The sequence below is a fragment of the Somniosus microcephalus genome, chromosome 6 (genome assembly GCF_052327205.1).
Source record: "Somniosus microcephalus isolate GS21.2 chromosome 6, FLI_Smic_1.0, whole genome shotgun sequence".
NCBI classification, from domain to species: Eukaryota; Metazoa; Chordata; class Chondrichthyes; order Squaliformes; family Somniosidae; genus Somniosus; species Somniosus microcephalus.
Genome location: NC_140992.1, coordinates 116,530,444 through 116,552,883, shown reverse-complemented (window position 1 = coordinate 116,552,883; position 22,440 = coordinate 116,530,444). Strand labels below are relative to the sequence as shown.

At 47.3% G+C, this 22,440-nt stretch overlaps 1 protein-coding gene across 1 annotated transcript in view; it reads right to left on the bottom strand.

Annotated features, from left to right (window-relative positions):
• The window catches only part of LOC147116021 (adipolin-like), a 522,017-nt gene that overhangs the window by 66,200 nt on the left and 433,377 nt on the right, over window positions 1-22,440 (bottom strand). The window contains exon 3 of the mRNA XM_085989490.1: window positions 3,834-3,945. Within this exon, the coding sequence (XP_085845616.1) occupies window positions 3,834-3,945 (112 nt within the window). The remainder of the gene's footprint in view (window positions 1-3,833; window positions 3,946-22,440) is intronic.

Below are 22,440 nucleotides of genomic sequence, written 5' to 3'. Positions count from 1 at the left end.
CTTTCGGTTATTTTGTTCCAATGTTCCAGGTAGGTTTCTTTGCATTTTTTAATGATTTGGTTCACTCGGATTGGTGTTTGGACGGCTGTGTTGGTCTGGGGCTGGTCAGGGTCCGGCTGAGTATTTAGTTTCAGTAGCAGCTGACTCAGGGGACTCTTTTCTGGGTTTAGCTCTTGGGTCTGAAAGGCTTTGAAATGAAGGGTGTCTGGGGAGCTAGATTTGAGGTGATTTAGGAAGTTTAGTGCTCGTTTTTGGATGTTTATTATCAGTGGGTATCTGCCTAGTTCGGCTCTGCATGCATTTGTTGGCGTTTTTCTTTGGGTGCGAAGGATGCTTCGGCAGAATTCTGCATGTAGGGCTTCTATTGTGTGTTTTTCCCATTTAGTGTAGCTTTGGTGATTTAGCGGGCCCCATACTTCACTACCGTACAGTGCAATGGGCAGGATTATGCTGTCAAAAATTTTGAGCCAGATTTTGATTGGGATTTGGATGTTGTAGAATTTTCTATATTTGTGTATAATTTCCCATTTTCTATATTTGTGTGACATGCACTGTGCTCAGCAGAGAGGGTGGGTAGGAAATCTGTGTTGCAACCGCTCTACATATACATCTGATTTGGCCATGGGTATAGAGCGACTAATATTAAAATGTGCTGACGATACCAAACTGGGGGATGCCAAGTCTTGAGGAAGAATGCAAGAGATTGTAGAAGAGAGATAGCTCCGTGGAGTCGGCAGATGCAGTTTAACATAGATAAATGTGAAACAAAAACAGAGAATGCTGGAAACACTCAGCAGGTCAGGCAGTATCTGTGGAGAGAATAAGGCAAGTCAACATTTCAGGTGTGGACCCTTCGTCAGAACTGATAAATGTGAAGTCCATTTGGGATAAGGAAGAGAATGGAAATAAACACTACAATTCTCAATGGAGTGAAGAAACAGAGATATCTAGAGTACAGAGACAGATCAAGGGGACAGATACACTGATCTAGTGGTACAGATAGACAGATCAAGGAACACAGAAATATAGATCTTGGACGGTGGCATAGTGGCATAGTGGCATAGTGGTTAGCACTGTTGCCTCACAGCGCCAGGGACCCGGGTTCGAATCCGGCCTTGGGCGACTGTCTGTGTGGAGTTTGCACATTCTCCCCGTGTTTGCGTGGGTTTTCTCCGGGTGCTCCGGTTTCCTCCCACAGTCCAAAGATGTGCGGGTTAGGTTGATTGGCTATGATAAATTGGCCCTTAGTGTTAGGGGGATTAAATACGTGGGGTTACAGGGATAGGGTGGGATATGTGTTGGTGTAGGGGTTACGGGGATCGGGTGGGATATGTGTCAGTGCAGGCTCGATGGGCTGAAATGGCCTCTATCTGCACTGTGGGGTGTCTGTGATTCTGTGAATACAGAAATACAGATCTAGGGGTACAGGTACAGAGATCAAGGGGTACAGATACACAGATCAAGGAACACAAATACAGATCTAGGAATACAGTAATACAGATCTAGGGGTATAGATACACTGATCTAGGGGGACAGATACACTAATCTAGGGGCACAGATACACTGATCTAGGGACACAGATACACTGATCTAGGGGGACAGATACACTGATCTAGGGGCACAGATACACTGATCCAGGGGACAGATACACTGATCTAGGGGCACAGATACACTGATCTCGGGGACAGATACACTGATCTAGGGGTACAGATACACTGATCTAGGGGTACAGATACACTGATCTAGGGGCACAGATACACTGATCTAGGGGTACACATACACATTTTTAAAAGTAGGTAGAAAAAGTCATTGGAAGGGCAAATAGGACTTGGATTTTGTATACATGGGTATTGAATTAAACGATTAAGGAGGTGATGATGAATCTGTACAAGACATTGGTTAGGCCACAGTTGGAGTACAGTCCCATTCATTTTAATTATCTCCTTCAATTTCTAATACCGCTTCATTTATTTTAATTATTATTTCACTCAGTCTCTATTGCAGTCCTATTAATTTTAAAAGGTCCTTCAATCTCCCTTACAGTCCCACTAATTTTAATTATCGCTTTCAGTCTGTAGGATAGTCTCATATACTAATGGGCCGGATTTTCCGACCCCCACGGGTGTATACGAGGTGTGTACACACCTGTAGGGGCCTCGCAAGTGCCGGTTTCAGGTATGCGAAGCACATGCGCTGAAAACCGGTACTTCCGATCTGTTAAGAATTCTCTTGACAGATCATCCACCTGCCCTGGAGAAGGGCCTCTGCGGGTGGAGAGTTCTGCTTTCTACACAACCTCCGCCTGATGAAAGCCTTTAAAAATCTTACGCTTGGTAAAAGCCTGCGTGAGGCCTGCTTTTACCAGCATAAGAGATTAAAAAAATTAAAAAAAAAAAAAAAAAAATTCACTCATTTATAATTAAAAAATACTTTTAAAAGAGGGAAGTTTATTTTTAGCCCCGTAAAAAAACTTTAATTATTTTTTCCAAAAAATTAAATTTTTGTTTAAAATATTTAATTTAATGTAATTTTAACTAATTTTAAATACATGATTTAAAAAAAAATAATTTAATGTTTAACTGTGTTTTTAAATGTGATCCCTATCATACTTTTGACAGATCTGTGCGTAGAGACCTGCCAAAAGTATGAAGGTGGATTCCCTTTTTTGATTTGTTCCCCATGGCCCACGTGATCCCAGGGACACTTGCGAACCGCCTACGCCCCTGGGATACCCGGGCCTCTGCGCGCGCGCACCAGGAGAGGCCCAGGATTGGAAGTGTCGGGACCTATGGAGCCAGCAGGTAAGTGCGTAGATTTTTCCCAATCGGAGGCATCTGCACGCACGATCGGAAAATCCAGCCCATTATGTCACTCAGTCCCTATTACAGTTTCATTTATCACTCCCTGCAGTTTCTGTTACAGTCCCATTAATTTTAATGATCGTCTTCAGTATCTACTGCAGTTCCTTTTATTTTAAATGTTATCTCCCTCGAGGTCTATTGAAGTCCCATTTATGTTAGAAATCGTCTCTCTCAGTGTGTATTATAGTGCCATTTATGTTAAATATTAACTCGCTCACTGCCTCTTACAACAATAGCAACTTGTATTTATATAGCACCTTGATGTAGTAAAACGTCCCAAGGCACTTCACAGGAGTGCTATCAGATGAAATTTGACACCGAGCCACATAAGGAGATATTGAGACAGGTAAACAAGAGCTTGGTCAAAGAGGTAGGTTTTAAGGAGGAGAGCGAGGGTTAGGGTTATAGAGAGGTTTAGGGAGGGAAATCCAGAGCTTAGGGCCTAGACAGCTGACAGCACGGTCGCCAATGATAGAGTGCTGAAGATCGGGCATGCACAAGAGACCAGAATTGGAGGAGCGTAGAGGTCTCGAAGGATTGTAGGGCGGGAGGAGGTTACAGACATATGGAGTGATTTGAAAACACGGATGAGACTTTTTAAATCAAGGCTTTACCAGACTGGGAGCCAATGTAGGTCAGCGAGCACTGGGGTGATGGGTGAATAGGATGGTGCGAGTTAGGATACGGGCAGTCGAGTTTTGGATGCGCTCAAGTTTTCGGAGGGTGCAAGGTGGGAGGCCGGCCAGGAGGACATTGGAATAGTTGAGTCTAGAGGTAACAAAAGCATGGATGAGGGTTTCAGCAGCAGATGAGCTGAGGCAGGAGTGAAGACGGGCGTTGTTACAGAGGTGGAAGTAGGCGGCCTTGCTGATGGAGAGGATATGGGGGTCGGAAGACAGTTCCATTTGTGTTAACTATTATTGTTTATTACAATTACAATTTCAGTTATTAAACTGTCAAATGTGACTTTACCTTTCAGCATTTCTTTGAATTCTTTCAGTAGCACTTCCTGTGTGACAATAGCACCGGGGGGGCCCTGGGGGCCCTGGGGTCCCGGGGGACCTGGTGGCCCTGGAAGACCATGCTGGAAAGTACAAACAAAAAGGGTCATTACTCAGTTTGCAGTAACACTACAGCTTTAGATTGAATCACTGGCCTCTTTAGCCACAATGCACCATCTTCTGCACCATCTCAGCTCTCAGTAGCAATGCTATTCTCACATTGATGGCCGAGATGGAACTTATCACAACATCAGAGAAGGCATATTTTGACCCTAAAGTTCTGCGGGGCTGCAGCTTGTCTCCTGGCACAACTTTGGTGCGATACTTGCTGGAAACCTCAAATGACCGAAAATGGGCATGTGCACCATTTCTCTGGGGTTTTCGATGATCTTCCGCAAAACTTCTGGTGGAAAACCTTTGAAGCCCCACAGAACCGCAGGGCCTTGGTTAGGATGAAGCACAGTTCCATGGGTTTCTGCGTAGTTTATTGTCAAGCAATTTGCCTAGAGATTATTTGAAGTGATATTTAAGAACTGACTGAGTGCATTGTAATTATCAGCTACATGTGAGAATTGTTACAGTATGTCTTCACTCTTCCTCTGCCACATTTTTCTGAGTGCTTCCTTTCAGGAATGTCATACTAGCTCTCAACCATATTCGTCGCTGATCTGTGTGTTGTAATTGTAGCAAGTTACTGTACTGAATCAATTCAGATTAACTAACATCACTAAAACAGTTTGGGCTAAAAATTCAATAGGGCCCAAAAATGGATGAGGTGATTGTGATCTGCCCGCACCCACTGAAAGTAATGCAAGCAGCATGCAACATTCCTGCTGCCTGCTAATTAACATGATTGATGTGCTCAGCCCAGCGCTGCTGAGTGGCTGAGCGCTCAGCAGGGGGCCCAAGTTCATGGGAAGTGATCTCTATTTAAAGCTAGCCTCCAGTTTGAAATGCAGTCTGCACTTCTTAAAGGGGAGGTGCTTTCTGAAATAAGCTCCTCATTGTTATTGTTGTCAAGGCAACTGTAAGTTAGCTATGGCTCAACAGGACAGAGAAAGGGCGCCTAGGTTCTCAGATGCAACACTAATGGCCTTAGTGCAGGGGGTCGATAGGAAGAGACCGGTCTTCTACTCACTAGGGGCCAGGAGGACATTCAGACTCACTGTAAGAAGGCAGTGAGAGCAGATAGCTGAAGCGGTCACTGCCAGCAGTCTTGCCCCGAGGAACTGGATCCAGTGCCGAAAGAAGTTTAATGACCTCACACAAGTGGTCAAGGTCAGTGAATGCAGCTTCAAATGCCAGATCCCACCAAATGCACCATTAGTCTCACACACTGCTCAATTCACCACACCCCCATCACTCACTTACCAACAATTCCTATCCTTACAATCATAGCTTCATCTCACCCTCACAAACTTACCACTGCTGCAAGCCTCACACCCACATCTCACAGCTTGCACACTGCCAGCTATTCAACTATAATAGGCATATCACCCAAACACATTGCACCACACTCACTGACACACTTCCCTTTCTCTTGCAGGGCAAGGTGGTGCATAACTGGTGCCCACAACAGCTAACAGGCGGGGGGCAGGCACGGCTGCATGACCTCACCCAGCTAGATATCATTGGAGGGGCCATCACTGAGGCCGTGGCGATTGGCGAGGCTGAAACCATTGATGATGATGGTATGTTCATACCTAATCCTCCTTCTCACATCCCACTTCCCTCATGCCACAATCTCTTCTCAATTAAAGCTGCTGATGGTGTAAGCATGCACATCTTGCTTTCCCACCCTCCCCTGACCACAACCCAACGCTTGTGCCTTTCTCCTTTCAGATACCCAAGAACGTCAAGCTTCCCAGCCAGTGCAGGAAGAACAAGAGGAGGAAAGTGATGGAGAAGAAGACACCGTCACTCGATCTGACACTCGCAGGCACCAGCTCAGAAAATGGCACTGCACAACAACAATTTATATTTATATAGCACCTTTAACATAGTAAAACATCCCAAGGTGCTTCACAGGAGTGTCATAACACAAAATTTGACACCAAGCCACATAAGGAGAAATTAGGGCAGATAACCAAAAGCTTGGTCAAAGAGGTAGACGCGTACTTTAGAGGGTGGTATAGAGGTGGGATCTGTTTGTGGTGAGTCACCGGGCACGAGTGGCCTGCAACAAGAGCAGGGGAAAAGAGGAGCACAGGTGCCAGGTCCCCGGAGCGTGAGGGTGCACAGGAGTTCTGCTGCAGAGCACTCAGATGAGCACTTCAATGAGGTGGTCTTCAGTGGAAGGGTGATGGGCATGCACGCAGAAATGCTTGGTGCATTGGCAAGCCTGCCAGAGAGCCTGTTGTCACTGTCAAGGAGCATGGAGGAGTCCAGCTCCAACCTTGCACAGGGCTTTGCGCAGAACTTGGAGCCCATGATTTCCAGGATGGAAGTGATGGGCAACTCCATTAGAACACTTGTGGATTTAGCCATGATGCGGGGTCTGATGGTCGATGTCTCAGCTTCCATTACACCACAAGTGGAAGCGACCCAACATCTGAGTGCTGCAGTAGAAGCTCAAAATCTGTCATGCAAGCTCAGCTTGCTGCCACGCAAGCTCAGACTGCTGCCATCGTGGCTGTGTTTACCAGTGTGGTAAGGGGCTTGCAGGGTGTCACAGCAGTCCAGCAATCTGTCCTCCAACAGATTACTAGGATTGCTGAGGCACTGCCCTGGGGGAGTGGCAGTGCCTTTGTGGAAAACGAAACTGTTGTCCTCTCTCAGGATGACAGCATTCCTACTCTGACCACTGCCACTCCGCTGGTGCCCTTGATGTTGACTGTCAGCCGGCCAGCGCAGATTGCTGCCACCAATGCCAAGCTGGCTCAGACCTTCTAGGCCCAGAGCTGCTTGAGATTGTCTTGCAAGGCCATATGCACACACCCCTACCTTCCACCAGCCATGCTGCAGCCACAGGGGAAGCACCTCATAGGAGTATTAAGACAGGCAAAGGCAACATTCAGCTGTACGTGTTTAGGAGAGGGCGTTGAATGGAGCGGTGACGTCCAAAATGGAAGGTCATGTCTCAAATCAGCACTACATGCTGACTGACATCACGATCTGCCTACTCTGCATACTGCCGGTGCACGCACGTACCCGCCGTGCTGTCGCCCTCACCAAGATGGCAAACAGTGCGGACCGCACCGGAAGTGGGCGGAAGCGAGGCAAATGACATTTTTTTTCCAAAAAACGGCCATAATTACCAGGGCTAAGGTGCCGAATTTTGCTACCTTTATCTGGTCATTATTACATTGCTGTTTGTGGGAGCTTGCTGTGCTCAAATTGGCTGCTGTGTAGGATTCGCAAAATTGAACATTATATTATAAAGGGTCAAATGGCAGAAGAGGCCATGATTTTTAAAGACTGTTTTAAAAGAAGCCCAGAAAAAGGGCATACAAAATGGCCACCATACCACGTGACCGGCTTATTGGGACATTTTAAAATGGTTCCTGCGAATCCTCAGACAGATTTGTGGATTCAACCCACAGTAAGTTCTGGAAGCCGTTTCTGAGAGAACGAAACCAGACACCCACATATACATATGGATTAGATGCAGATCCAGTCAAGATCGGCCTGGAGACAGAAGCCATCTAAATGTTGACCCAGACAAAAGGGGACAATTTCATATTCATGAGAACAGCACCAAGGACTAGATAACGAGATCAGCAGGACATTAAAAACAATGAAGGTCATTCCAGACCAGAGATGGGCCTTTACCGGCCATCTAAAATATTTTAAAATATAATAACTACCCCGCTGTGCTCCCAGCCCGCCAAAAGTTAAACAAAGACTAACCTGATTTTGGGCGGGAAGTGGAAGCTTCTGAAGGAAAAGTATAATTGGAAGACTGGGGTAGGAATTCAGTTGTTCAGTTCGGCAGTTGTTGAGTTCAGCAGTTGTTGAGTTGGTTGAGTTGAGTGGAGTTGAGCAGTGAAGTTAAGCTGGAGTTGAATCGGAGCTTCTTCGGAGCGGTGGGGTGAGCCTCAGCCTTTCGAGCTCAGCCCTGGAGCGTTGGCAGCCGGTCCAGCTTTTGAGAGGAGCTGGTTTGGGAGAAGATCAACGAACTCCTCTCCACCATCGGAGGAAGAAGAAGAAGACTAAGCCGCCATCAAGAAGACCGTTCGAGCCGGCGTCCTGCCCCGGGGTCAAACATCGGGAGATCATTGACCAACCCCGGGCCGTTGCCGAAAACGAGAGGCCCTCTCCCGACTCGGGAGAAGAGACAAAAATAAACTGAAGAAACCTATATGAAGGCCAGCCCAAGGCTCCTCTGGCCAGGGTCAAGCCGACGATCCCTGACCCCGCCGACATCCAGGCCAGCCAGTGTCCAGCCGTCCCCGACCCCCACCTCAGGAGAGAGGTGTGGCGCAGCTCGCTGGGGTTCCACGATCCACGAGGAGACGGGACGCCTGGAGGGATCAAAACCCAGACTTGTTTTCAAAACCTGGTACTTCCTAGTTGGATTGGTGAGCATGTTTCTGGCCCTTCACAATCAGATCTAGATAGGTTTAAGGGGGGTGGACTTAAGGGTACAATTAACATGAGTTGTTGTCCCTCGATGTTCCGTGTGTTTCCTTATTTCATGATGATTTTGTAGAGTATAAGATGCCTGTAGTTGCTTTAGTTAGTATTGTGTCGTTATGATTTGTTTGTGTTTTTCCCTCCCATGTACTCTCTTATCTGCTTGCATTTGATTTATTTTTCCTTATGCAATAAAATTTCATTTTGTTTCATCAAACTTGGTCTATAAGAGTTTTCTCTACATTGTAGTTCCTGCCCCAAAGTCCAGAGTACAGAATCTAAGGGGCAAGTGGGTCGAACCACTCAAGGTTTCACTGTGCAAGAGAGAGAGGCCTCTAGAGAGAGAAACCTCTGCGGTCTAAAACCCCATACAGCTGCGTTTCCCACATTACAGCAGTGACTACACTTCAAAAGTACTTCATTGGCTGTAAAGCGTGTTGGGATGTCATGAGGTTGTGAAAGGTGCTATATAAATGCAAGTCCTTTCTTTTAAGTATACTAAGGTAGGCGAGCAAATTTCTTGGAACACTTCTAACTTAATTTGAAAGGCTTCCTACACACATGGCAGCCTTTGTTGTTTCACAGCTATCCTCATTTCTCACCTTTTGTACTTCAAGTCAGATGTTTTCTTGTGGAAGTCTCTCCAGCTTCTCTGGGTACTATATTGATGGCCAGCATGATAGACTTTCATGCCTGTTTGAACCTCTGGTTATCATTCAACAACAACAACAACAACAATAACAACAACTTGCATTTATAAAGCGCCTTTAGCATAGTAAAACATCCCAAGGTACTTCACAGAAGCGTTGTCCAAGTCATATAAGGAGATTTTAGAACAGGTGGTCAGAGGTAGGTTTTAAGGAGCATCTTAAAGGAGGAAAGAGAGGTAGAGAGGCGGGGAGGTTTAGGGAGGGAATTCCAGAGCTTAGAGCCTTTGCAGCTGAAGGCACGGCCGCCAGTGGTGGAGTGATTAAAATCGGGGACGCATCACACAGGCCAGAATTGGAGGAACGCTGAGATCTCGGAGGATTGTAGGGCTGGATGAGGTTACAGAGATAGGGAGGGGGCGAGGCCATGGTGGGATTTGAAAACAAGGATGAGAATTTTTAAATCAAGGCGTTGCTTAACCGGGTGCCAATGTAAGTCAGTGAGCACAGGGCCAGCGACCTGAAACATTAACTTTGTTTTTCTCTCTCCACAGATGCTGCCTGACCTGCTGAGTCTTTTCCAGCATTTCCTGTTTTTATTTCAGAGTTCCAGCAGTCGCAGAATTTTGCTTTTGTTTTGGGAACATATGGGATTTTTAAAAATCTCAGTTAAATCCTCAATCTTAGCACCCAAATTCAATTACACCTCATTTGAATACTTAAGCTTGGTTGCTGACCAATGCCTTCCAGTTTGGCCTTCGTGGCAGCTGAGTATGATTGAGAAAGCCTGTGGTAATAGTAACTGTAGATAACAACAGAAAACGCTGGAAAAACTCAGCAGGCTAGGCGAGAGAAACAGAGTTAACGTTTCAGATCGAAGACCCTCCGTCAGAACTGAGAAAAAAGCAGGAAATGAAACGGATGAAAAAGCAAGTTTGGGGGCTGGGAAATGGGGGAGGGGATGAAAGAACAAAAGGGAAGGTCTGTGAGAGGTGAAGAGACATTAAGAGATATTCAAGGCGAGACGAGATGGTAATAGGGCAGGTAAAGAGACAAAGGATGGCTCTAGATGAAGTGTGAAATGCGCTGGCAGAATGAGAGACAGCTGCCATGTGGGAGAGAAAAAAAAGGAAAAGGCACAAACCAAAGGTGTGGATTAAAAATATAATAGGGGCCGAGGTTATAGTAACTGTAATAGTAACTGTATTTGATATCAGATTTAAGCATAGGAAGTAGAGAGATGCTCTGTAATCTCTGAGTGCGGTTTAAACAGAGTGCTGCGAGTTGGGTGAGTCAGGGAGTCAGGTGAGGAATGGAAGGAGGAGTTCACTTGCTTCGCCTTTGTTTTTCCTAACTTTTCACCCTGTAGGAATTGGTTCTTACTTTACACCAAGGAAAGAGTCCGAGAGCGGGAGAAGTCAAACAACAACAGCGGCGAAACCGCTAAAGTGATGTCACAACCAGGGAAGGTGCTGATTGGTAAGTAGGACCTGGTGAGTATTTCTGCAGTCCAGTCGTTAAAGTAAAAGTTATGTCTCTAGTTTAGAGTACGTAGAGAAGGGAAGTAAGGTCCCTAGTGTATTTAATATTCTTTAATTTAAAGGAAGTAAAGGGAGTAAATTAAGGGTAGGACATGGCAGGGCAGCTCGGCAGCGTGGAGTGCTCCTCCTGTGCTATTTGGGAAGTCAGGGACACTTTAGGTGTCCAGGATGAACACATGTGCAGGAAGTGTCTCCAGCTGCAGCTACTCGAAATCTGCGTTTCGGAGCTGGAGCTGTGGCTGGAGTCACTGTGGAGCATCCGTAAAGCTGAGATCTTCATGGATAGCACGTTTAACGAGGTGGTCACACCGCAGGTGAAGAGTGCACAGGCAGACAGGAAATGGGTGATCTCCAGACAGAGTAAAAGAACTAGGAAGGTAGTGCAGGAGTCCCCTGGGTCCATCTCCCTCTCCAACAGATTTTCCATTTTGGATACTGATGGGGGAGATGGTTTCTCAGGGGAATGCAGCAATAGCCAAGTCCGTGGCACTATGAGTGGCTCAGCTGCACAGGAAGGGAGGAAAAAAGTGGGAGAGCAATAATGATAGGGGAATCTATTGTAAGGGGAACAGACAGACATTTCTGTGGCCACAAACGTGACTCCAGGATGGTATGTTGCCTCCCTGGTGCCAGGATCAAGGATGTCACTGAATGGCTGCAGGACATTCTGAAGGGGGAGGGCGAATAGTCAGAGGTCGTGGTTCACATTGGTACCAACGACATGCGTAGAAAGAGGGATGAGGTCCTGCAACAAGAATTTAGGGAGCTAGGTAGCAGATTATAAAGCAGGACCTCAAAGGTTGTAATCTCTGGATTACTCCCGGTGCCACGTGCTAGTGAGTATTGTAATGTATATACCTTTAAGGGGGGAACTATCTTTTACAGCTCATGTATACTGCAGTACCGGCAGTGACCACACCTGTATATAGCACTGAGTAGTAACCTGTACAGATCAGTTCCAGTGTGAGCCACGTTGAGTAAACACCTGTTGTACCATTCTCCTGCAGTCTGTGTCTTATTATACACGGACACAACATTGGCGACAAGGCAAGTTCGAACCTACCTGCAACTCTGCATCACCTCCCGGGGATTCGTTCCTGGAGATCAGTGGATTGGAGGTCAAGGCCAGAGACTCGGGCGTCGACCATGGGCAACCGCCCAGTCATCCAGCAGAGACTCGAGAATTGCGGGGGAGGCTGTCGAGAGCCAGGCTTGGCTTTCCAGTCGAGGTGGTCCAGCGAAACGGGCTGGCAACAGGTAGTGCGCAGACCCTTCCTGGACAGCGGCGGGCTAGAGCCCGACCGAGCGGCACAGCAAAGGGCCGAGCAGCGTTGACAGGGGAGAGAGAGAGAGGGCAGAGTGCACAGGGTGCAGCCAGTGTTCAGGGGCCGAGCAGCATCGAAGAGAGGGAGAGAGAGACGCGCAGAAACCCGCGAGGCGCCGCCATTGCCACGAGGACCGCCGAGAGCGGCGTTGGCAGCAGCGCAGGAGAAGCGCACGAAATCTACAGGGCGCCGCCATTGCCACGTTGAGTAAACACCTGTTGTACCGTTCTCCTGCAGTCTGTGTCTTATGAAACACGGACACAACAAGTATAGGAATAGGAGGATAGAGCAGATGAATGCGTGGCTAAAGAGTTGGTGCAGGAGGGAAGGCTTTAGTTTCCTGGATCACTGGGTCTGCCTCTGGGGAAGGTGGGACCTGTACAAGTCGGACGGGTTGCACCTGAACCGGAACGAGACCAACATCCTTGCAGGGAGGTTTGCTAGTACTGTTGGGGGGGGGGGGGGCGCGGGGTTTAAACTAACTTGGCAGGGGGATGGGATACAGAGTGGAGCTATAGTAGGGGGTGATGCACTGCCAAATATAGAGGAAAACACAAGTCAGCCTGGAAGGCAGAGCAAATATGTAATGGCACAAGGGTGTATGGCAAGGCTGGATGGCATTTATTTTAAAGCAAGGAGTCTTGCGAGTAAGGCAGATGAATTGAAAGTGTTGATGAAGACATGGGAGTATGATATTGTTGCTATCACAGATACATGGTTGAGGAAGGGGCAGGACTGGCAGCTCAATATTCCGGGGTATAGAATCTTCAGGGGAGACAGAGGGGGGTGTAAAAGAGGAGGGGTTGTTGCAATGTTAATCAAGGAGTCAATTATTGCTGTAAGGAGGGATGATATCTTAGCAGGTTCCTCTAATGAGGCCATATGGGTAGAACTTAAAAACAAAAAGGGGGCAAGCACTTTGCTGGGAGTGTACTATAGGCCCCCAAATAGTCAGGGGGACATAGAGGAACAGATATGTAGGCAAATCTCAGAGAAGTGCAGAAATAATAGGGTAATAATAGTGGGGGATTTCAACTTCCCCAATATTAACTGGGATAGTCAGAGTGTGAAAGGCTTAGAGGGTGCGGAATTCTTAAAGTGCATCCAGGAGAGCTTTTTGAGCCAGCATGTAGAAAGTCCTACAAGAGAGGGGGTGGTACTGGACCTAATTCTAGGGAATGTAGCCGAGCAAGTGGTAGAAGTGTCAGTAGGAGAGCATTTTGGTGACATTGACCATAATTCGGTGAGATTTAAGATAGTCATGGAAAAGGACAAAGATGGACCGGAAATAAAGGTTCTAAATTGGGGAAGGCCGATTTTAATATGATAAGGCAGGATCTGGCCAAAGTGGACTGGGATCAGCTACTTGTAGGAAAATCCACATCAGAGCAATGGGAGCCTTTCAGAAAGGAAATAGAGAGAGTACAACGCTAACATGTTCCCGTAAAGGTCAAGGGTGGAACCAACAAACCCAGGGAACCCTGGATGTCAAGGGATATACAAGAATGGATTAGGAAAAAAAGGGAGGCTTTTGGCAGATTCAAAGGACTAAAAACAGTGGAAGCCCTAGAGAAGTATAGAAAGTGCCAGGGGGTACTTTAAAAAGAAATTAGGAGAGCGAAGAGGGGGCATGAAAAAACAGTGGCAGGTAAAATAAAGGAAAATGCCAAGGTGTTTTATAAGTATGCTAGCTGGAGTACCCGGCGTTGCCGAGGGAACTGAAGAACCCTCTGCCATGTTTATAAAACTGTTTATAAAACTGTTGGGATTGAAGAACTCTTCCTAAGCACCCAGGAGGTGGTTCTTTAACTTCGTTTTTTGTTAATGGGGATCGCCAGTAGCCATATACTCCAGGTTTTATAGTTTTGAGTATGTCTTGCCTGGTCAACAGCTTGCCGTGCCTGAGTCTGGTCAGGAGTCTCTGAGGCTCTGGCTTGGGTATGTCTCGCTTGGTCAACAGTTTGCCGTGCCTGAGTCTGGTCAGGAGTCTCTGGCTCCCCCCTCCCTCTCCATCCCCCTCCCTCCTTCACCCTCTCTCCCGCCCTCCCTTCCTCTCCCACCACCTCTCTCTCCCTCCCTCTCACTCCCTCCCCTTCACTCTCTCCCTCCCTCCCCCTTTCTCCCCTTCACGTTCTCTCTCACTCCCCCTCTCTCTCCCTCCCCGCGCTCCTTCCCTCCCTTCCTCTCCCACCCCCTCACTCTTTCCCTCCCTCCCCCTCTCTGTCTCCCTCCCCCTCTCTCTCCCTCCCCCTCTCTCTCCCTGCCCCTCTCTCTCTCCCCTCTCTCGTTCTCTCCCCTCTCCCCCTCGCTCCCCGCTCTCTGTCCCTCCCTCTCTCTCCCTCCCTTCCCTCTCCCTCTCTTTCCCTCTCTCCCTCTCCTCTCCCTCCCTCCCCATTCTCTCTCCCTCCCCCTGCCTCTCCCTCCTTTCCTCTCTCTCCCTCCCTCCCCTCCCCCTCTCTCTCCCTCCCTCCCCCTCTCTTCTCCCTCCCTCCCCCTCTCTCTCCCTCCCCCTGCCTTTCCCTCCCTCCCCCTCTCTCTCTCCCTCCCTAGATGAGTTAATGGCACAAATAACTACATATGGGTATGATCTTGTGGCCATTACAGAAACATGGCTGCAGGGTGACAATGCCTGGGAATTAAACATACTAGGTTATTTAACGATCAGGAAGGATAGGCAGGAAGGAAAGGGAGGTGGGGTGGCTTTGTTAATAAAGGAAGGAATCACTGTAATACAGAGAAATGATATTGGGTCAAAAGATCAGGATAATGAAACAGTTTGGGTGGAGGTAAGGAATAATAAGGGGAAAAAAACACTAGTGGGCGTAGTCTATAGGCCTCCGAACAGTGGCAACTCTGTTGGACGGAGTATCAATCAGGAAATAGTTGAGGCTTGTAATAAGGGAACATCTATAATTATGGGGGATTTTAACTATCATATTAATTGGACAAATCAAATTGGGCAGGGTTGCCTTGAGGATGAGTTCATTGAGTGTATTAGGGATGGGTTTCTTGAGCAGTATGTAACTGAACCAACCAGGAGGCAAGCAACCTTAGATCTGGTCCTGTGTAACGAGACAGGATTAATTAAAAATGTCCTAGTAAAGGATCCCCTTGGAATGAGTGACCATAACATGGTTGAATTCCATATTCAATTAGAGGGTGAGAAGGTTGGATCTCAAACAAGCGTGCTAAGCTTGAATAAAGGAGACTATGAAGGTATGAGAGCGGAATTGAGTAGAGTGGATTGGGCAAATAGATTAAAGGGTAAGATGATACATGATCAGTGGTGTACATTTAAGGAGTTATTTTACAACTTCCAAAAAATATATATTCCACTGAGAAGAAAAGGGTGTAAAAGAAAAGACAGCCATCCGTGGCTAAGTAAAGAAATTAAGGATAGTATTCAACTAAAAACAAGGGCATATAAGGTAGCCAAATCTAGTGGGAGGATAGAGGATTGGGAAAACTTTAAAAGACAGCAAAAAATAACAAAAAGATTGGGAAGATAGATTATGAAAGTAAATTAGCAAAAAATATAAAAACAGATAGTAAGAGTTTTTATAGTTATATAAAAAGAAAAAGGGTGGCTAAAGTAAATGTTGGTCCCTTAGAGGATGAGACCGGGAAATTAATGGTGGGAAATATGGAGATGGCAAAAACACTGAATGAATATTTTACATCAGTCTTTACAGTAGAAGACACTAAGAATATCCCAACACTGGACAAACAGTGGGCTAAAGGTGGGGAGGAGCTAAACACGATCAAAATCACTAAGGAAGTGGTACTCGGTAAAATAATGGGACTCAAGGCGGATAAATCACCTGGACCTGATGGCTTACATCCTAGGGTCTTGAGAGAAGTGGTGGTAGGGATTGTGGATGCATTGGTAATAATTTTCCAAAACTCCCTGGACTCGGCAAAAGACTGGAAAACTGCTAATGAAACACCCTTATTTAAAAAGGGCAGCAGACAGAAGGCTGGAAACTATAGACCGGTTAGCCTAAAATCTGTGGTAGGTAAAATTTTGGAGTCCATTATTAAGGAGACAGTAACAGGACATTTGGATAATCATAATTTAATAGGACAAAGTCAGCATGGTTTTATGAAGGGGAAGTCATGTTTGACAAATTTGCTGGAGTTCTTTGAGGAAGTAACATATAGGGTGGATAAAGGGGAACCAGTGGACGTAGTGTATTTAGACTTCCAAAAGGCATTTGACAAGGTGCCACACAAAAGATTATTGCTTAAGATAAAAAATCACGGGATTGGGGGTAATATTCTGGCATGGATAGAGGATTGGCTATCTAACAGAAGGCAGAGAGTTGGGATAAATGGTTCATTCTCAGACTGGCAATCAGTAACTAGTGGTGTTCCGCAGGGGTCAGTGCTGGGTCCCCAACTCTTTACAATCTATATTAACGATTTGGAGGAGGGGACCGAGTGTAACATATCAAAGTTTGCAGATGATACTAAGATGGGAGGGAATGTAGTGAGTGAGGACATAAAAAACCTGCAAGGGGACATAGACAGGCTAAGTAAGTGGGCAGAGATTTGGCAGATGGAATACAATACTGGAAAGTGTGAGGTTATGCACTTTGGCAGGAAAAATCGTAGAGCAAGTTATTATCTTAATGGCAAGAAACTGGAAACAAAGGGATCTGGGGGTCCTGGTGCACGAAACTCAAAAGGTTAGTATGCAGGTGCAGCAAGTGATTAAGAAGGCCAATGGAATGTTGGCTTTCATTGCTAGGGGGATAGAATATAAAAATAGGGAGGTATTGCTTCAGTTGTACAAGGTATTGGTGAGACCACACCTGGAATACTGCATACAGTTTTGGTGTCCATACTTAAGAAAATACATACTTGCTCTCGAGTCAGTACAAAGAAAGTTAACTCGGTTAATCCCGGGGATGAGGGGATGGACATATGAGGAGAGGTTGAGTAGATTGGGACTCTACTCATTGGAGTTCTGAAGAACGAGAGGCGATCTTATTGAAACATATAAGATTGTGAAGGGGTTGGATCAGGTGGATGCGGGGAAGATGTTCCCGATGATGGGTGAAACTAGAACTAGGGGGCATAGTCTTAGAATAAGGGGCTGCTCTTTCAAAACTGAGATGAGGAGGAACTACTTCACTCAGAGGGTGGTAGGTCCATGGAATATGCTGCCCCAAAATGCTGTAGAAGCTACATCATTACATAAATTTAAAACAGAAATAGACAGTTTCCTAGAAGTAAAGGGAATTAAGGGTTACGGGGAGCGGGCAGGAATTTGGACATGAGTCTAGGTTTGGATCGGTCATGGCCCTGTGGGTAGTGGAGCGGGCCCAGGGGCCGTGTAGCCTGATCATGCTCCTATTTCGTGTGTCTAATTCTGTTAGATTCAGGAGATGGTTCTGTGATAGTGGATTGGCGGTTAGGATCAGATCAGCCATGATCTTATTGAATGGCGGAGCAGGCTCGAGGGGCCGATTGGCCTACTCCTGCTCCTATTTCTTATGTTCTTATGTTCTTATGTTCTCCCCTTGTCTCCCCCTCTCTCTCCCTCCCTCCCCTGCCTAACAATCTATCTCTTCCAATTGTGCCTTCAGTGTCCTTGCCCGCTGTACTCTGTCCTTGCTGCCCATCCCTGCCCCGGTCGAGAGAAGTGCCAGATGAAAGCAAGTTGCCGCCGAGGAGGAGGGTAGTATTGGTGTCGAGCAGGTTGACGGGCAGCTGCAGGGCAGAACGAAATAGATGGAGACCAAAACCGTTCACAGTAACTACAAGTGTGGTTAGGAGAGAGAGAGAGAGAGAGGGAGGGGGGGAAGGAGAGAGAGGGGGAAGGAGAGAGAGAGAGAGGGGGAAGGAGAGAGAGAGAGAGGGGGAAGGAGAGAGTGAGAGAGAGGGGGAAGGAGAGAGAGAGAGAGGGGGAAGGAGAGCGAGAGAGGGGGGGGAGGAGAGAGAGAGAGAGGGGGAAGGAGAGAGAGAGAGAGAGGGGGAAGGAGAGAGAGAGAGAGAGGGGGAAGGAGAGAGAGAGAGAGAGGAAGGAGAGTGAGAGAGAGAGAGAGGGGGATGGAGAGGGAGAGAGAGAGAGAGGGGGAAGGAGAGAGAGAGAGAGGGGGAAGGAGAGAGAGAGAGAGAGAGAGGGGGAAGGAGAGAGAGAGAGAGGGGGAAGGAGAGAGAGAGAGAGGGGGAAGGAGAGAGAGAGAGAGAGGGAAGGAGAGAGAGGGAGAGGGAAGGAGAGAGAGACAGAGAGAGAGAGAGGGAAGGAGAGAGTTAGGGAAGGAGATAGAGAAGAGAGGAAGACACCCCGGGGAAGGGGTTGGACTCAGAGCCCGGCCGCGGTGACCCGGAGCCCCCGTGTGCGGCCTAGCGCCTCAGGCCTGGCCCGACTCACCTCAGCTGAGCTCCCGCTCCAGCCCGCCACTGCCGCTCCCCCGCTCGCTGTCTCTCGGGCCGCGCGGTTCTCTCTGTGTAGATACATAGGAGAGAGAGAGAGAGGGGGAAGGAGAGAGAGAGAGAGGGGGAAGGAGAGAGAGAGAGAGGGAAGGAGAGAGAGAGAGAGAGAGAGGGAAGGAGAGAGAGGGGGAAGGAGAGAGGGGGAAGGAGAGAGAGAGAGGGGGGAAGGTGAGAGAGAGAGGGAGGGAAAGGAGAGAGAGAGGGGGAAACATAGAAACATAGAAACATAGAAGATAGGAGCAGGAGTAGGCCATTCGGCCCTTCGAGCCTGCTCCGCCATTCAATGAGATCATGGCTGATCATCCAAATTCAGTACCCTGTCCCTGCCTTCTCCCCATATCCCTTGATCCCTTTAGCCTTAAGAAATATATCCAACTCTTTCTTGAATATATTTAATGAACTGGCCTCCACCGCCCTCAGTGGCAGAGAATTCCACAGGTTCACCACTCTCTGGGTGAAGAAATTCCTCCTCATTTCAGTCCTAAATGGCTTACCCCTTATCCTTAGACTATGACCCCTGGTTCTGGACTCCCCGGCCATCAGAAACATCCTTCCTGCATCTAGTCTGTCCAGGCCTGACAGAATTTTATAGGTTTCGATGAGATCCCCTCTCAATCTTCTAAACTCCAGTGAGTATAAGCCCAATCGACACAATCTCTCCTCATACATCATTCCTGCCATCCCAGGTATCAGCCTGGTGAATCTTCGCTGCACTCCTTCCATGGCAAGAACGTCCTTCCTCAGGTAAGGCGACCAAAACTGCACACAATACTCAAGGTGCGGTCTCACCAAGGCCCTGTACAACTGTAGCAAGACATCCTTGTTCCTGTACTCGAACCCTCTTGCTGCGAAGGCCAACATACCATTTGCCTTCTTAACCACCTGCTGCACCTGCATGCTTACCTTCAGCGAGAGGTGCACAAGAACACCCAGGTCTCTTTGCACTTCCCCTTCTCCCAATCTATTGCCATTCAAATAATAATCTGCCTTCCTGTTTTTGCCATCAAAGTGGATAACCTCACATTTATCCACATTATAGTGCATTTGCCATGTTTCTGCCCAATCACCCAACCTGTCCAAATCGTACTGGAGTTTCACGACATCCTCCTCACAGCATACCCTCCCACCCAGCTTTGTGTCATCTGCAAATTTGGAGACATTACATCCAATTCCCTCGTCCAGGTCATTAATATATATTGTGAACAGCTGGTGTCCAAGGACCGATCCCTGTGGTACCTCACTAGTCACTGCCTGCCACCCGGAAAACGACCCGTTTATTCCAACTCTTTGCTTTCTGTCCGCCAACCAGTTCTCTATCCAAGTCAATACCTTGCCCCCAATCCCATGTGCCTTAATTTTGCACGCTAATCTCTTATGTGGGACCTTATCGAAAGCCTTCTGAAAGTCCAAATACACCACATCCACTGGTTCTCCCTTACCTATTTTACCAGTTACATCCTCAAAAAATTCCAGTAGATTAGTCAAGCATGATTTACCTTTTGTAAATCCATGTTGACTTTGTCCGATCCTGTCACTGCTTTCCAAGTACTCTGCTATTACATCTTTTATAATGGACTCTAGCATTTTCCCCACTACCGATGTCAGGCTTACCGGTCTATAATTCCCCGCTTTTTCCCTACCACCTTTTTTGAATAGTGGGGTAACACTAGCTACCCTCCAATCCATGGGTACTGTTCCAGAGTCTATCGAGTTCTGAAAGATCACCAGCAATGCATCTACTATTTCTCGGGCCACTTCCTTAAGTACCCTGGGATGTAGATTATCAGGCCCTGGGGATTTATCGGCCTTCAGTCCCATCAATTTTCCTAACACCATTTCCCTACAAATACTGATTTCTTTCAGTTCCACCCTTTCATCAGACCCTATGCTCCCCGGCATCTCTGGGAGGTTATTTGGGAAGGAGAGAGAGAGAGGGGGAAGGAGAAAGAGAGAGAGGGGGAAGGAGAGAGAGAGAGGGGGGGAAGGAGAGAGAGAGAGAGAGAGAGGGAAGAGGAGAGAGAGAGAGGGAAGGAGAGAGTGAGGGAAGGAGATAGAGAAGAGAGGAAGACACCCCGGGGAAGGGGTTGGACTCAGAGCCCGGCCTTGGTGACCCGGAGCCCCTGTGCGCGGCGTAGTGCCTCAGGGCCGGCCCAAGTGGCCCCAGCTTAGCTCCCGCTCCGGCCCACCGCCACTGCTCCCCCGCTCAATGTCTTTCGGGCTCTCAGGCCGTGCGGGTGTATCTGTCTCTGTATGTGAATGCTCATTGTCTCTCGGGCTCTCAGGCCGCGTGGTTGTCTCTGTCGATGTCTGTGTATCTGTTTTCCCGCTCCCGCACTCACAGCAGGTTTTCCCGCTCCCACACTCGTGGCAGGATTAGGCCCCACCCACAGACACCATGAAACATCCCCCATGATGCACCGTGCTTCCCCCGTAGGATTAGTCAACCATCACGTCACTCAACGCTAATGAGCGGATTTTGTCCGTTTTTTCAACGTTTTTTGTATACTGTCGGTGCAATTTTTCTCTGACCAAAAAGTAAAGATGCCTATGACACTCCCCTAATCATATGCTTTCTTTTGATATAACATATGTGTAGGTACGCTCTATAACATTTGAGTTTACCGCGGACATACACACAGACAGACAGACAGACTCATTTTTATATATATATAGATTAAGGGCAAGAGGATAACTAAGGAAAGAGCAGGGCCCATTAGGGACCAAAGTGGCAATCTGTATGTAGAGCCGGAAGATGTAGGTGAGGTTTTAAATGAATATTTTTCATCTGTGTTCACGATGGAGAAGGACGATGTAGGCATAGAAATCAGGCAGGGGGATTGTGATATACTTGAACAAATTATTTTTGAGAGGGAGGAGGTACTAGTGGTTTTAGTGGGCTTCAAAGTGGATAAATCCCCAGGCCCTGACGAGATTTTTCCCAGGCTGCTGTGTGAGGCAAGGGAGGAGATTGCAGGGGCTCTGACACAAATGTTCAGAACCTCTCTGGCCACAGGGGAGGTGCCAGAGGACTGGAAAACAGCTAATGTAGTACCATTATTCAAGAAGGGTAGTAGGAATAAACCAGGAAATTACAGGCCAGTGAGCCTAATATCAGTGGTAGGGAAATTATTGGAAAATATTCTGAGGGACAGAATTAGTCTCCATTTGGAGAGGCAAGGATTAATCAAGAATAGTCAGCATGGCTTTGTCAGGGGGAGATCATGTCGAACCAATTTGAATGAATTTTTCGAGGGGGTGACTAGGTGTGTGGATGAGGGTAATGCAGTTGATGTAGTCTACATGGATTGCAGTGAGGCTTTTGACAAAGTCCCACATGGGCGACTGGTCAATAAGGTAAGAGCCAATGGGCTCCAGGGCAATTTGGCACATTGGATCCAAAATTGGCTTAGTGGCAGGAGGCAGAGGGTGATGGTCGAAGGTTGTTTTTGTGACTGGAAGCCTGTGTCCAGTGGTGTACTGCAGGGATCGGTGCTGGGTCCTCTGCTGTTTGTAGTGTATATTAATGATTTAGATATGAATGTAGGAGGTATGATCAGTAAGTTCGCAGATGACACAAAAATTGGTGGAGTGGTAACATAGAAACATAGAAGATAGGAGCAGGAGTAGGCCATTCGGCCCCTCGAGCCCGCTCCACCATTTAATGAGATCATGGCTGATCATCCAAATTCAGTACCCTGTCCCTGCTTTCTCCCCATATTCCTTGATCCCTTTAGCCTCAAGAAATATATCCAACTCCTTCTTGAATATATTTAATGAATTGGCCTCAACTGCCCTGTGTGGCAGCGAATTCCACAGGTTCACCACTCTCTGGAATTTAACCTTGAAAATTGTGAGGTGATGCATTTTGGGAGTACTAACAAGGCAAGGGAATACACAATGAATGGTAGGACCCTAGGAAGGACAGAGGATCAGAGGGACCTTAGTGTGCATGTACATAGATCCCTGAAGGCAGCAGGACAGGTAGATAAGGTGGTTAAAAAGACATATGGGATAATTACCTTCATTAGCCGAGGCATAGAATATAAGAG